This window comes from Eulemur rufifrons, chromosome 19 (genome assembly GCF_041146395.1).
Source record: "Eulemur rufifrons isolate Redbay chromosome 19, OSU_ERuf_1, whole genome shotgun sequence".
NCBI classification, from domain to species: Eukaryota; Metazoa; Chordata; class Mammalia; order Primates; family Lemuridae; genus Eulemur; species Eulemur rufifrons.
In genome coordinates, this window is record NC_091001.1 from 94,810,738 (window position 1) to 94,826,466 (window position 15,729).

The 15,729-nt window shown below is 39.2% G+C and overlaps 1 protein-coding gene across 1 annotated transcript in view; it reads left to right on the forward strand.

Annotated features, from left to right (window-relative positions):
• RBKS (ribokinase) overlaps nucleotides 1-15,729 on the forward strand; it is an 84,571-nt gene that overhangs the window by 43,450 nt on the left and 25,392 nt on the right. Inside the window, exons 6-7 of the mRNA XM_069494510.1 lie at nucleotides 2,739-2,830; nucleotides 6,200-6,388. Of these exons, the coding sequence (XP_069350611.1) occupies nucleotides 2,739-2,830; nucleotides 6,200-6,388 (281 nt within the window). The remainder of the gene's footprint in view (nucleotides 1-2,738; nucleotides 2,831-6,199; nucleotides 6,389-15,729) is intronic.

Sequence of the window (15,729 nt, forward strand, 5' to 3'; positions counted from 1 at the left end):
AGATTCAGTTGACTTTTATACAATATTTATGGTAAAATTAAATTACAGAATTCCTATTCTAGCAATTGATACTTAAAATTTAATGTAATTGTTTCTTTAAAATTTGTTTTTATTGTGTAAAATTTCAAATATATATGGACAGAGAATAGCATGGTAAGCGCATATATGCTATCATTTAGCTTCAACAATTATCAACACTTGGCCACTCTTGTTTCCTCAGTGCCCAACTCTTGGCTCCCTAGCCCCCACTGCAACCTTGATTATATTGAAGTAAAACCCAGATATTATCTTGTTTCATTAGTAGTATACCAATTTTTTGAGGTGATACTATACATGTTTTAAGAATATCTTTGCATGATGTATAGTACTTAATCTATAGTCAAATGTAGTCCATCAGCCTCTTATAACTAATCCTTTATTAGTTTAGTGAGTAACTTCACAAACTTTTTTTCTTCTATGTAAGCATATAAATGTACATACACATATAGTTGTGTGTGTTCTTATTAAAAAGGGAGAGTATACAAAACTGCCTTTTTCACTTATAAATAAATTACAGAAATCTTTCTCTAACAAAACACAAATCTACTTCATTCTTTTTAACAGCTACAGAGTGTTATATCAGACATGTGTGATTTTCTTTAATCAATCCCCGTTAATAGATTTGTAGATTTCTTTTTGTTTTTTCTGTTACAAACAGAGCTGCATGAAAATCATTGTATATCATCTTTGCATGCTTGTAGATTTCTGTAGCATAGGTTTAGAAAAGGAATTGCAGAATCAGGAATCTTTTGAGGAAAAAAATGGAACTTTTATCAGAATGGCTGTACTCTGGTGTTCCATACTGGTAGCTTGCTCTACCCTGTGCTCAAATGCTGATGAACGCAGATTTGAGGATCACACTAGGTGAGCAGTGGTGTTTCAGTTTAATTCTTAATGAAACTCAGGAACAATATATTGTTCTGAAAACCTAAAAAGTAAGTGGGTGTGTTAGAGTGCCGGGCAATGAGGGCCTTTATGTGTCAGTGACATCTCTGAGACCTTGCAGAAGTGGGAGAACCAATGAGAAGACTGTTGCCAGGCTACAAACTCCAGCGGAAGGCAGAAGAGATGGGTGGACAGGCGGGGGTGTCGGGCTGCGTGTAAAGGACAATATAATAACAGTAATAATCCTTCACATTTGTACAACACTTTACAGTTTACACTGGGTTTTTACATCCGTTTTCTAATTTAAACTGCACAATAACCCTGTACAAAAATCTGAGCAGCCAAAAATATACCATAGAATTTCTGTGGGTGGACATTCTGGATTCTGAAATAACAAAAATGTGGGAATAATGTTAGCCTATACTGGACAAGACCCAGTCAGACTGGGCCAAAGTGTTAAGTGAGATCAAGGAAGGAACAGAAGTAGACTAGATGGCCTCACCAGGTTGAAAGAGTGGACAGTTTCCATTAGCCACATGCTGATTAGCATCTCCCCAAGAATGTGGAATGGATCCGTGCCAAGCTAGCTCCATCAGAGCCACCTGGAAAACTTGTGAATGTGCAGATTCCCTGATCTGAGCCCCCAGAGATTCTGATTCAGTGGGTTTGAAGTACAGCCCAGAAACTGGGAATTTTAACAAGCTCTCCTGATGTGCAACCAAGTTTGTAAACCACTGTTCTGGAAGTCTCTGAGAACTGCAGCTAAAGAATTTTACTGTATGGATCTCCAGTCAAGTGGGACTACCTAACACGCAAGTCAGTGTACCTGGGTTGAGATAAAGACCAACCAATCTAATCGAGTGCTCTGGTGAATAAGTGTTTTGACAAAGAGGGAGCTTCCTCTGAATGTAATTTTTAAAGATTTTAAATACATACACACACACACATATTTACAAAGTTCCACACCAAAAGCTGTTTTGTAATATTCTGAATTGGGATTGGGAGCATGTGTTGCTATGGACAGAGTCTTGGCCTGGAGAGGTCACTCTTTTAGAGAGGACCAAATCCTGAACTCAAAGCCAGAGGACCCTGGGTGGGGGCCCAGCTCAACTACATCCCAGTGTATTACCTTAGACATATGACCTCATTTCTCTCAGCCTCACTTTCCTCCTTCTGAAAAATGGCTGTGACATTCTCATTTCTCTATTCCTGCTATCCCCTTCCATCCTTCTCTCGTATCCTTTTAGTCTGAGCTAGCACTCAGCCTCTGATGGAATTTCTTCTCCCTTCTCAATCTACTTTTTTTATGTTCCCAGATTGCTCACAGAAGCCAAGAATGTAAGCTTTTATGTAAGTGTATGTTTGCAGGAGTAATTAATATTTGGGAGTCATATAAAGGTGTATAAAATATGCATATTTACATGAGCTTCCTACTTAACTATTCCTACCTGGAAATTTTTGAAGTCTTCATTGTTTCTTTTCTATCATCTTTTTTTTCGTCCCTGGAAAGTGGATTTATGAACTAGCCTTGCAACTAAGCACTTAAAGTAACCACCTAGGTTGTAAATATTGATGCTTGCCCTTGAAGCTGAAATGTTGTAAAGTGAAAAGTAGAGAAAATGGAAGTAAGAAGGAATTGGTATTAGTCTTTCATGGAGATTGAGATTTCAGACTTTTCTACACTTATAACTAAGTGAATATTTAATCCAATGAGAACAAAAATGGTTGCACTTGGGGATTTCCCCTACTGAATGTCTGGAAATGCACCATGTTAAAAATGATAATCACTGAGCCCCTTTCCCATTCCTTCATAGTGAAAACATTGTTCAATCCAGCTCCTGCCATTGCTGACCTGGATCCCCAGTTCTACGCCCTCTCAGATGTGTTCTGTTGCAATGAAAGTGAGGTAAGGCTGAATCATTTTGGTTATTCTATGAGAAACCAAAGGACTTTTATGCAAGTGGATAAAGCAAAGAGGCAGAACTAACCACATCAATCTGATGACATGTGAATTCTTAGGCCCAGTGAGAACAGATTTTTCAGTTTACTGGGGTGTGGAGAAAAGGAAATTAGTCCTAGGCCACAAAAGGATTCTCTGAGTCACCCCCATAATCTGGTACTTATCAAACCTCAGTTATTTTAGTCCCCTCCCTGCGCTCACACTATTGGTATTTTCTTTTCTTTTCTAATTATTCCATATTCTGTGGACTAATTAATAGTAGAGTTGCCAGGTTTAGCAAATAAAAACATAGGATGCCCAGCTAAATTTGAATTTCAGGTAGACCATGAATAATATACCAACATATTTGTACTGTAAAATTATTTATTGTTTATCTGAAGTCCAAATTTAAGCTTCCTGTTTTTTATTTGGTAACCCTAATTACTATACAACCCCTGGAGCATTTGCTACCTCCTGTAGTGAAGGCCCTATGACAGCACTGATGGACTGATGTAGGCTCTCCATTGATGCCATGGAAAAGACCTTGGCGGCCACTCCATTAGAGGCACAACCTCTCAGCCCGTCTGAGTATCATAATGTAAACATCTGCACAAAATATCCATCAACATATTGATATTGTACCACTCTTAAGTATTTTGGGGAAGAAAATGTCAATATTTCTCTCTTTGTATAACCCAGACAGCATTGGGCCAGAGCTCTCTCCCATAACTGGGCACAGGTATACATATTGGTGAATGTAACATGCAGAGAGGAAAGTAATGAATGAACTATAATAGTTCATTTTCCATTTGGTTTGAGTGCTGAATGAAGGTTTCTAGGATTTTTTGACCTGCTTTCTTGATAATTTCATCTCTCAGAACATAGAGGAAACAAGAAAGAAGACTGCTACAAGGAAACTAACTTTAACAAACCACAATAAGTTATGCAATATTTTTGAGCAACCACCATGCTAGGAAAAAGGAATTGTGGGAAATAGTGACCATTTCACAATAAGAGGTTAGATTACCCTCAACTGCCAAAATGGATTAAATTTCCCTGCTAGATACTTAAAGAGCACTCTATTCCTCAAACACTCATCACAGCTCAAATTACTTATTCATTTCTTCTGTCTGCTCCATTAAATTACAAGTTCCACGAGGAGAGAGACATCTGTCTTATTTACTATTCTATCCCCATTGGCTATCCCTGTGTATATAGTTATCTATTGCTGCACAATAAATTACCCCAAAATTTAATGGCTTACAACAACAATAATTATTTACCGTTACTTGTGGTTTCTGTGCGTCAGGAATTCAGACAGGGCACAGCAAGGCTTGACTCTGCTCCACAATGCCTGGAGCCTCAGTAGGAAGGCTCAAGGGCTGAGGATTAGAATCATCTGAAGTCTTCTTCACTCACATGCTTGACAGCTGATACTGGCTGTTGGCTTGGGGCATAATGGGTCTGTTGGCCAGAACACTTACACACAGCCTCTACCGGTGACCTGCGCTTCATCACAACGTGGTAGCTGGGTTCCAAGATCCAGCATCCCAAGAGAGCGAACACCAGGCAGAAGCCATGTTGGGTTTTATGACTTAGCTTCAGAAGTCACAGAGCATCACTTCTGCCCCATTCTATTGGTTGAAGCAGGAAGGTCCACCCTGGTACCCTACCTCTCAATAAAAGATTGTCATCGTCACAGTGTAAAAACAACATGTACAATATGATATATATTAATACAGTTACCTTTGGAAAATAACATCTGCTACATTGTACCTATACATAGTTCCCACCCGTTTATTAAATAATGAATGAATGACCAAGTGGATGAACTCTGGTCTTTAAGGAGATTGGTCTCAAAAACCTAAGAAAAACAGAAAAACATTAAAGAAAAAAGAAAAACATTAAAAGCTTAATGTTCTTATGGATGAATTATAATCATGATAGTGTAAATTTATGTTTATGATACTCTCTCTGTTCCAAACACAAACCTTTGACAAATAAATATAAAATGAGACAAGGAAAATATATTCACAAGCTCAAAAACAAGATAAATAACTTCACAGACCGGAAATGGAACAGCCTCACAGTGTATGCTGTTCGCCAGCCCTAGAAGTGGGCAGAGGTGGTAGGAAATTCATTCGCCTCCTCTGGGTCATGGGCCCTAGAAGTGTGCCACTCACAGGAGACTGGAGCATGCCACTGTGAGAAGCCATACAAGCTGGGCTGGAGCTCCCCTGCTAACGGCAACAGGTGGAGGAAGTTGCTACCTCTGCTGCCTGAGGCTCCCAACCTGAGGAGGTGGGAGGATGGAGACACTGCCTCTAACCAAGAAGTAAACCAAGCCAACTGCTGCTTAGTGACAGGATTGGCAAGATCTCCAATAATAGCAGAACAGGAACGCCATATTGCCAATATAACCTGGCTCTGAGACCCTTGTGTGCCTGGTGGATGTAACTACAAAACCATTGGAAAGGCAGGGATGAGCCAGAAGGCACAGAATTAGGGAGTAGTAGAGGTCTCCTGAATGCCAGGGCATTGCTTTTTCTGCTACATATCAATGCCTATCCTACTCTGCTTCTGTCTGCTCTGGCAAAAACAAAGGAAATGATTAGTCTGCAAACATGGAAAGCTACTACTAGTAATATGGAAAAGGTAGTATAGCCCAAGAGAGGCCTGGAAGAAGTAAGTGCTGAAATTTACTGGTGCAATTTATACCAAAATCATTGGCAGTGGCCCGTTCCTTCCTCCCCCTAAACTTCCTTTCTTTCTTATGTAGAATTCTCTTTGTTCCCCCTAACTCTTCATTATGAAAATTAACATCTGTGCAGGAAAGCTGAAAAAGCAATACAACGAACACTCTCTACCTTCCACCTAATCAGCTGTTAACTTTTTGCTATTATTTGCTTCTCCCCTTCCTTGTATGTATTTCTTTTTGGTTTTGTTGAAAAGTAAAAGCAAATATATTTTGTGTTTGTTAAGAGTAAATTGCAGACATGATACCTCACCCCTAAATACTTCAGGATGCATCTTCTTAGAGTAACCACAATACCACTATCACACCTAAGAAGATTATCAGTAATTCCATACTATCATCTGATATCCACGCCATATTCAGATTTCCCCAGTTGTCCCAAGAATGCTTTTATAGCTAGTTTTTGTTGTCATTGTTATTGTTATTGTTGCATTTTATTTATTTTGCTGTGCCAGTATCCTTCAAGGTTCTCATTGCATTGGTTCTTATGAAAAACAAGGGAGAAAAAAAAATAATAATCTGGAAGTATATCCAGGGTACTTATTTTCACCACTGTTTCTTTCCACTGTTGTGTGTTCCAGGCTGAGATTTTAACCGGCCTCACGGTGGGCAGCGCTGCGGATGCTGGGGAGGCTGCGTTAGTGCTCCTGGAAAGGGGCTGCCAGGTCGTCGTCATCACCTTGGGGGCAGAAGGATGCGTGATGCTGTCACAGAGAGAACCTGTCCCAAAGCACATTCCCACAGAGAAAGTCAAGGCTGTGGATACCACGGTAGGTTTTAAAATTTAAGAATCATTTTTGACCCTTGAAAATCACTATTTAGTTGCTAATTAGATACTGCACCTGAATTTTTGGATAACAAGATAAAGGCCTAGGAGGGGATATGTTAGAAGAGAACAATCAGGCGGGAAAACTGTATCTTAATCCTTCTCTAACTCACTGTGGGACTTGTATATACAAGTAATTTAACTTCTTTGAGCCTCAGTTTCCTCATCTATGAAATCAGAATATCAGTAAAATTATGCCTGTATTACTTATGTTTATTCATCTTTTTAATAAGTAGGTATTTATTGAATACCTGTTATGTGCCAGTCATATGCGAGGTGCTAGAATACAGTGATGAACAAGGCAAAGTCTCTGCTCTCATGGGGCTTAGATTCGAGACAGTAAACAAGTAGTCATGTCTTACAAGCCTCTCATATGCAATGAATGGCAAGGAACATTGGTTAGCAGAGTTTATTCTTTTAGCCAACAAATAGTAACAGCTAACATTTACTGCATGCTTGCTACGTCTCTTTTGCATATATCTCATTTAATCTTTACAACAGTTATATGAGGCAGGTACTATTATTATCCTCATTTTACAGAAGAAGAAACTTGCTCAGGATCACCTTGCCAGTAACAGAGCTGGGGGTTCAAAACGAGGCCTGTGGACTCCACACAGACATTTTTGTGTAAGGCACTGTGTTAGAGACAAGTGCATTAAGTAGACAAGTCATGGTACAGAGTAGGAATGAAAAGGAAACAGGTTAGAAAAAAGAATCATATTTCCGCTAAACCTCAGGAAACAAAAATTATCTGTTTATTGTTACAACTCAGAAGAGGTGGTCAGGTGAGGTGGTTCATGCCCGTAATCCTAGCACTTTGGGAGGCCAAGGCAGGAGGATTGCTAGAGACCAGGGGTTTAAGACCAGCCTGTACAACATACTGAGACCCCATCTCTCCAAAAAACAGAAAAATTAGCCGGGTGTGGTGGTACATGCCTGTAGTCCCAGCTACTTAGGAAGCTGAGGCAGGAGGATCTCTTGAGCCCAGAAGTTTGAAGTTGCAGTGAGCTGTGATGACACTGCTGCACACCAGCCTGGGAGAGAGACCCTGTCTCAAAAACAAACAAAAAAAAAGAATTTAGAGGAGCTAACTAGCAAAGTAAATAAACTTCAGGGACAAGAAACTAGAGTTGAGAAAAATAAAAATTTTAGAGTTTTTATTTATAAGAAACTGATGAATAATTATTTATAAAATATATTTTGGTTGGGTTTTATGCTGAGACATGACTTAAAGATGTGGGTTATTTATCAAAAAAGAAGCCTGAGAGGATCTGATGAAGTTATGAGTATGAATATGCTTTGAAAACTACGTAAGTGCAAGAAATGCTTATGCAACATGAAATTAACATCCTGGTTGCCTTTCAAAGTGTGCTTTATTGGGTATTTGATAAATTGTGCTCAGTGTTGTTATTTTGTTCATTTTTAGTCATTTCTGAAACGATTAGGGGCTTTTCTTCTATTTTATCAAGAAGGACAGGAACATGAATTTTTGAGACGTTCTTTGTTAGTTCTCAAATCAACCCTCTATTAGACTAAAACTACTCTAAGTCCTTATTTTTCTCTTGCTAAAAGTGAAATGAGGGGTTCTCAAAGATGTCAGACGTACATGCGTACACAGAGATGGCTCAGCCTCTACCTTCAGTGTCTGTTAGTCACTACTCCTTTTGGTTGTAAGCACCAGAAACACAGCTCAAACAGGCTTACACAGGAAAGGGGATTTATTTGGTGCACATAATTGGAAAGTTTGAAGATACAGCAGAATGCAAAGGCTAAACCGTGCCATTGAGACTTGCTATCTCAGTCTCTCTGTGTCAGCTCTGCTCTCCTTATAGTGAGCTAATGAACTCAGGCAGGTCCTCTCTAGGCGGTGGTCCCGGGCAGTCCCCTGTCCCACACTGTGCCCCATGACATGTCCCCAGCCCTGGTGTCAAATAAAAATCAAAGAACTCTTATCAGAGGATGCACAAGTGGACACTGGTCAGACAAAAACAACTGGTGCCTACCACAGAACAGTCACGTGGAAACGCACTGCTTGGGCATGGAATTAAATTAGGAAGAAACTAGCCTTGGAAATGTTCAAATTGAAATTAGTAGTAATGATCCTCAGAGTAATTTCATGTGGAAGGGTTGGATTTCATAGATCCTGACTGATCACAACTTTGAGAATATTAAATATAGCAATGTACGTAAGAAAGTTTTCGTATTTTGATGATACTATTTTGTGCCCTTTCACTTGGATTCTTAGCGCTTGCAGTTAATTTTTAGGTTTCAGGAAAGTAAATACGTTTGGCGGATAAAAGATCTAAAGTCTACATCCCCTTTGTTTTTCTGTGGAAGCAACCTGACAGAGTGGAGGGTCTCTGACACTCAAGAGACTGGAGGTGTAGTCCATGCTTTTCCTGAAAATTTGCTGTCACTTTGGCAAGTTGGGTAACTTCACAGCGCTTATAATACCTGATCTGTAAAATGAACTCATTACATTAATACTGTGAACCAGCAAGGGGTATGGTGGGGAGGAAGTAGGTTGGGGAACCTGCGGCCTTGGACCCACATGTGGCCTTCTGGATCCTTCAGTGCAGCCTTTTACTGAATCCAAATTTTACAGAACAAAGCCTTTTAATAAAGGATTTGTCCTGTGAAGTTTGGATTCAGTTGAGGGGCTGCACTCAGGGATCTGCAGGGCCACATGTGGCCCCAAGGCCACAGGTTCCCCACCCCTAATTGAATTCTGATTACATGCCAAACAAAAGAAAAGAAAGAAAGAAATAGTATAATATCCAGTGTGTTTTTTAATGTATCTAAAGATTTTTAGTTTTCTTGTGGAATTCAAAGATGAATTATTAATTGCTACATACAAAACTGAGGAAATTTTTTAAATGAAGCAGATTTTTGTCATCTCAAATCTAAGGGGGAAAAAGTATGATTAAGTAAATATAATCTTTGTATATCACATGGCTATAAATGCATAGTCATAACAATATAAATGCCAATTCTTGATTTACCCAGAAATGGAGATTATAATCATATTGTGAAGACGGAAGGACAAAGTGAGTGTGTATTTGTGTGCACATCAGAGGACAGAAGAGAACTAAATGCTCATCTTCCATACCTGGAAGTTAAGAAATAACATCTAAAACTGATTTTTTTAAAGGGGGTATAAACATATTACCCGAAATATAAGATAAATTAGAAGAAAGCACTAGAGGAATTTAAAGTATTTGCCTTATTTCGGAAATGGGAATGGAGAGGGATCAGGCATTGACACTTTAAGCCTTGTCTTTTTAAACTATGTTTATGGTTGGCTTCAATTTTAAAATAAAGAATAATAACACACCCACCAGGAATAGGCTATAATCAAAAACAGGGCCGGGCGCGGTGGCTCACGCCTGTAATCCTAGCACTCTGGGAGGCCAAGGCGGGTGGATCGCTCAAGGTCAGGAGTTCGAGACCAGCATGAGCAAGAGCGAGACCCCATCTCTACTAAAAAAAAAAAAAAATAGAAAGAAATTATCTGGCCAACTAAAATATGTATATAGAAAAAATTAGCCGGGCATGGTGGCACATGCCTGTAGTCCCAGCTACTCGGGAGGCTGAGGCAGTAGGATTGCTTAAGCCCAGGAGTTTGAGGTTGCTGTGAGCTAGGCTGATGCCAGGGCACTCACTCTAGCCAGGGCAACAAAGCGACACTCTGTCTCAAAAAAAAAAAAAAAACAAACAACAAAAAAAAAACAGATAATAAGTGTCATCAAGCATGTATAGAAATTAGAACTCACATATTGCTGGTAGGAATGTAAGATGGTGCAGCCACTTTGGAAAACAGTCTGGAAGTGCCTCAGAAAGTTAAATATAAAGTTACCATATGATCCAGCAATTTTATATACCCAAGAGAAATAAAAACACCTGTCAACTTAAAAATGTATACATGAATGTTCATAGCAGCGTCATTCCTAATAGCCAAAAATTAAAAAGAATCCAATGTTCATCAGCAGATGAATGGATAAAGAAATTGTGGTATATCCATGCAATGGAATATTATTTGGCCATTAAAAGGAATACCAGCCTGGCATGGTAGCTCACGCCTATAATCCTAGAACTCTGGGAGGCTAAAGTGGGAGGATTGCTTGAGGTCAGGAGTTCACAACCAGCCTCAGCAAGAGCAAGACCGTGTCTCTACCAAAAATAGAAAAAATAAATTAGCCTGGCATGGTGGCTTGCACCTGTAGTTCCAGCTACTAGGGAGGCCGAGGTAGGAGGATCCCTTGAACCCAGGATTTTGAGGTTGTAGTGAGCTATGATGACATCACTACACTCTACCCAGGGCCACAGAGCAAGACTCTGTCTCAAAGAAAAAAAAAAACAGGCATACTGATACATGCTACAATGTGAGTGAACCTCGAAAACATTATGCTAAGTGAAAGAAGCTAGACACAAAAGGTCATGTAATATATGATTCCATTTATATGAAATATCCAGAATAGATAAATCCATAGATGCAGAACATAGATTGGTGGTTGCCAGGGGCTGGGGGAAGGGGAATGGGGAGAAACTGCTTAATGAGCAAGGGGTTTTACTTTGGCGTGGTGGAAATGCTTTGAAACTAGACAGAGGCAGTGGTTGCACAACATTGCGAGTATACCAAATGCCACTGAATTGTGTACTTTAAAATGGTTAAATTATTAAATAATAAATTTTTAAAGGAATTAAGTACTGATTGATGCCATGACATGGATGAACCTTGAAAACCTACTAAGTGGAATAAGCCATACATAAAAGACCACAATCTTATGATTTCATTTGTATGAAATATCCAGAATAGGCAAATCCATAGAGACAGAAAGTAAACTGATGGTTGCTGGGGTGGGCGGGATGGGGAGTGACTGATAACAGGTATGGGGTTCCTTTTGGGGGTGATGAAAATGCTCTGGAGTTAGTGGTGATGGTTGAACAACCTTTTGGATATACCAATAACCACTACAGTGGATACCTTTGAAGAGTGAATTTTATATGTGAATTATATCTCAAACAACGACAAAGCCATCAAGGCCCTTCAGTGAAGAACAGATATTCTTGTGATAAAGACTATTCCACTGAATTGCTCTGCTGAATATCCTGAACGGGCTCTCCGCGTTCCCCCAGTAGAGCAGAGGTGACACTGACAGGAAACCAGGGTAGTTATTTTCTGGGCCTAGAATCTCCTTCATCTTTTTTATACTATCTTTGTCCTTTCATCCAGCACTCTTATTATTAAAATTCTTCGCTGTTCTGCACACAACTGTTCAGCCTCTTCATAAGTCTAATAACAAGGAGATAATTCACAGGGTGAGGCGAGGAACTCCCAGGGAGGCATTTTCTTCTGAACAAATGGGCTCCTTCACCTTTCTGTCAGGAGAGTATTACTTGCTCTCCGTCGGTTTGTAACCTTCTCGCTTTTCTCCTAACCTTTTATTAAGAAGTCAGGGATGACATGGATGGTGGAAACATCCTGAGTTAGTTGGCATGTTGTCCACTTGAGACAGACAGCCTGCTCGAGGAGAAGCCATTTCCCGTTCTACGTCAGTGCTTCTTCCAACTGCTATATTCAGTTTTGCCTCACTGATAATAGTTGAATATATCACTTCTATTTTTACATCTGTTTTCCCCGTCGTACTAGAGTGAGATGATGGCAATAGCTGCAGATGTCCTCAGCTCAGTTTGGAAGACGTGACAGATGTGTCTCTTTTCCCATCTCTATATGTTATCCGAATCTCAGCCTCAAAATGACAGGGCATGCACGTCCTCCCTCTGTTCCTTTCAGCCTGCAGGTTAGGGGCTTTGCCTGCTTGTGTTCAGAATTGCACTGAATAAGCACTCCATGGTCACAAGCACACACTTAAGCATGGTATATTTTAGGATTATTGTGCTAGTGTGATATAATATATTGTAACATTAGTTATCCCTGGCTTATGAATTCTGTAAAATTCTTGATATATAAATTACTTTTCTTTATGTAAATAGTTAAGTCCTAGAATCTACAATAACATTTGTTTCAAGAATTCAGCCCATAGGCTAAATCTGTCTTGTCAAGAATCACTCGCTTTATAATAATGTATCATAATTCAGGGCACATAGGTAAGCTGAGAATAAACAAAAGCCGGGAACATGGGGACTCATCTTCCCTATTCTTTTTTTTTTTTTTTTTTTTTTAGAGACAGAGTCTCACTGTGTTGTCCAGGCTAGAGTGCAGTGGCATCATCATAGCTCACTGCAACCTCAAACTCTTGGGATCAAGCAATGCTCCTGCCTCAGCCTCCCAAGTAGCTGGGACTACAGGAGTGCACCACCATGCCTGGCTAATTTTTTGTTGAGGCAGAGTCTTGCTGTGTTGCCCAGGCTAGTCTCGAACTCCTGGCCTCAAGTGATCCTCTCACCTCCACCTCCCGAAGTGCTGGGATTACAGGTGTGAGCCACCAGGCCCAGTCCATATCAATTTTTTATCTAATAATTGACTTGTTTCCTTAAAGTTTTGACCTTACTCTGTTGATACTGCCACTATGCAAAACACCTTTGGAAATCCTCTTTTAGATTTGCCTTGACAGCCCTCATCATCACCTTTATCCCACTAATCACTTTACTGGGTTTTTTCTATTTATGAAATTAATACATGCTTACTGTTCAAGAGGAGAAAGAGAGCAGACAACATAGAAAGGTATAAAGGAGAAATCAAGTATCCGTGATCCTCCCCCCTTAGAAGTAACTATTAACTTGTTGGTGTAAATCCTTCCAGATTTTTTTCTGTGTATATTCATATACTTTTAAATATCTACTAACAGCAAATTTGAATATTTGCAACATTAGAGGATACGTAATTATGAGAAGCCTCTACAACTCAAAAGAAAATGAAATATTTCTCTAGAATAATGTAAATAGGAAATTCACTGAAGAAGAAATACAAAAAAAATAAAGAAATGAAATAATGCTTAACCTCATTAGAAATCAGGAATGTGTATAAATTAAAATAACAGTGAGATCCCCTTGATTTTCCATAAGGTTGGCAAAAATTAAAGATGATATCAAAGTCCAAATAGATTGAAAAACACATACTTTTAAATAATTCTGGTGGGAACATAAATTTGAACAATGTTTCCAGAGGGCAATTTGACAATACTAATTTTTAAAATATACTTTCCCTTTGACCTAGTAAATCTCCTTCTAAGAGTCTATCCTGCCCAGGCACAGTGTCTCATGCCTATAATCCCAGCACTTTGGGAGGCCAAGGCAGGAAGATCACTTGAGCCCAGGAGTTCGAGGCTACGGTGAGCTATGATCAGGCCACTGTACTCCAGCCTGGGTGACAAAGCAAGACCCTGTCTCAAAAAATAAATAAATAAATGAAAAGACTATCCTACAGAAATGCTCACATATACAAATATTTATACAAGAATATTTATTTCAACTTTGTTTACAATAACCAAAAATTGAGAAGACAGATCTACATAATCATCAGTAGGAGAAAGTTAAATAATAATAGTGTAGCGCCATTTACTTAAAAGTAACTTTCTAGCTATCTATAAGTACATGCATATTTTCAAATCTAGAAAAAACTTGCTCAACTGTTATGCTCATTATTCATGGGAAGGAGAATAGGAAGGGGGAAGGTGTTATAAAGGGGACCTCTACTTTCTGCTCCATATTCTTCTGAATTGAGTTTTTCCATCAGCCTGTATTTTTCATGTATTACCTTGCAATTTGGATTACATATGACTTTGGGACATGGCCAAAAGCTATTTGGAGCCACATCTAGCTAGTAAGATAGGTGGTATCATTTCTCCTATTCTGTACTGGGCGTTATCTTAACAAAGGAGCCAGTAATTGGTCACAGTTCATTCTTTGTCTCACAAAAAACCTCTCAAGCATCCCAAAATCTCTTTGTAACTGGGCTGAGTAGCCCCTTGACTTAGGATAAATTGTAAATGGATAGACTCCTGGTACCAAAGAAATAGATCTACATCACCTTCACATTCAGGGCACTTGCGGCTCCTTAAGTTTGGATATTTTACTACATACTTTGACAAGTATTTTTTTTCTTTAATCTTTCTAAAGAAAGAATTTTCCTCAAAAATATGTTATTTTATACAGTTCCTGTTGGAAATATCAGAATAAATGTCAAAGCTTCACTGCTTCTATTTGTCATTCAAATGTACAGCAGATCTTCAGAGACACTTTCCTCATGTTCGGATTTTCCTTCTGAATGAATCTGCTTGTATATCTCAATTTAACTCTTCAACCCTCATTCTCACAATCAACTTTGACCTTAACTTTGGCTTTTGCCACACTTCTCGGTCTTTGGCTAATGGATTACCTGAAGAATTTATAAAAAGGATCAAGGAATAGGTAATGCCTCATGTTTAGGAATTTAATAGCTCATGTACTTCATTGTTCATGTACCTCCTATTTGAAACAGTCCTGAATGGAATTGCTCATGAGAGATAGAGGAACACGTAGCACAGGGCTATGGACTGAATTGTGTCCCTGCCAAAATTCATTTGTTGAAGCCCTAACCCCCAATGTGACTGTATTTGGAGATAGGGCCTATAAAGAGGTAATTAGGGTTACATGAGGTCATAAGGATAGAGCTCTGATCCGATAAGATTAGTCTCTTTATAAGAAGAAACACCAGAGAGCTAGCACGCTCTCCATATGCACACAAAGAAGTCATATGAGCACACAATGAGATGGTGGCCACCTACAAGCCAAGAGAAGAGGCTTCAGAAAGAAACCTACATTGCCAGCAATGATCGTGGCCTTCCCAGCCTCCAGATCTGTGAGAAATAAATTTCTGTTGTTTAAGCTACCCAGTCCGTGGTGTTTTAATATGGCAGCCCTAGCAGACTATTACATACAAGCAAGCAAGAGAACATGCCTCAGAAGTGACCGAAAGTGAATGCTGGAAAAATTGGCTGTTCTGTAAGGAGAAAATAATCAGAAGCAAACTATCAGAATCAGCTTAAATCACCTTTTTTGTGAATTACCTCAAGGGTTTTACATATGGCTCAGCTGCAATCATCAGCCCCCGTGCAAGTGATGTCCTGAGTTCTAATCTTAATTTAGCCATTAGCTGGCTGTGCTGATTTGGGCAAATGATTTATTATGTTTGGGGCTCATGTGTATATCCAAACATGACATGTCTAGAATAGATGATCTCTGAGGCACCTTTGACCCCTGAAATTTCTTGATTACTTGGCCTCTGAAATTAGATTCTTGGGAACATGAGGATTCTTTGGGCTAATAATAAAAGCTGGTCACTAC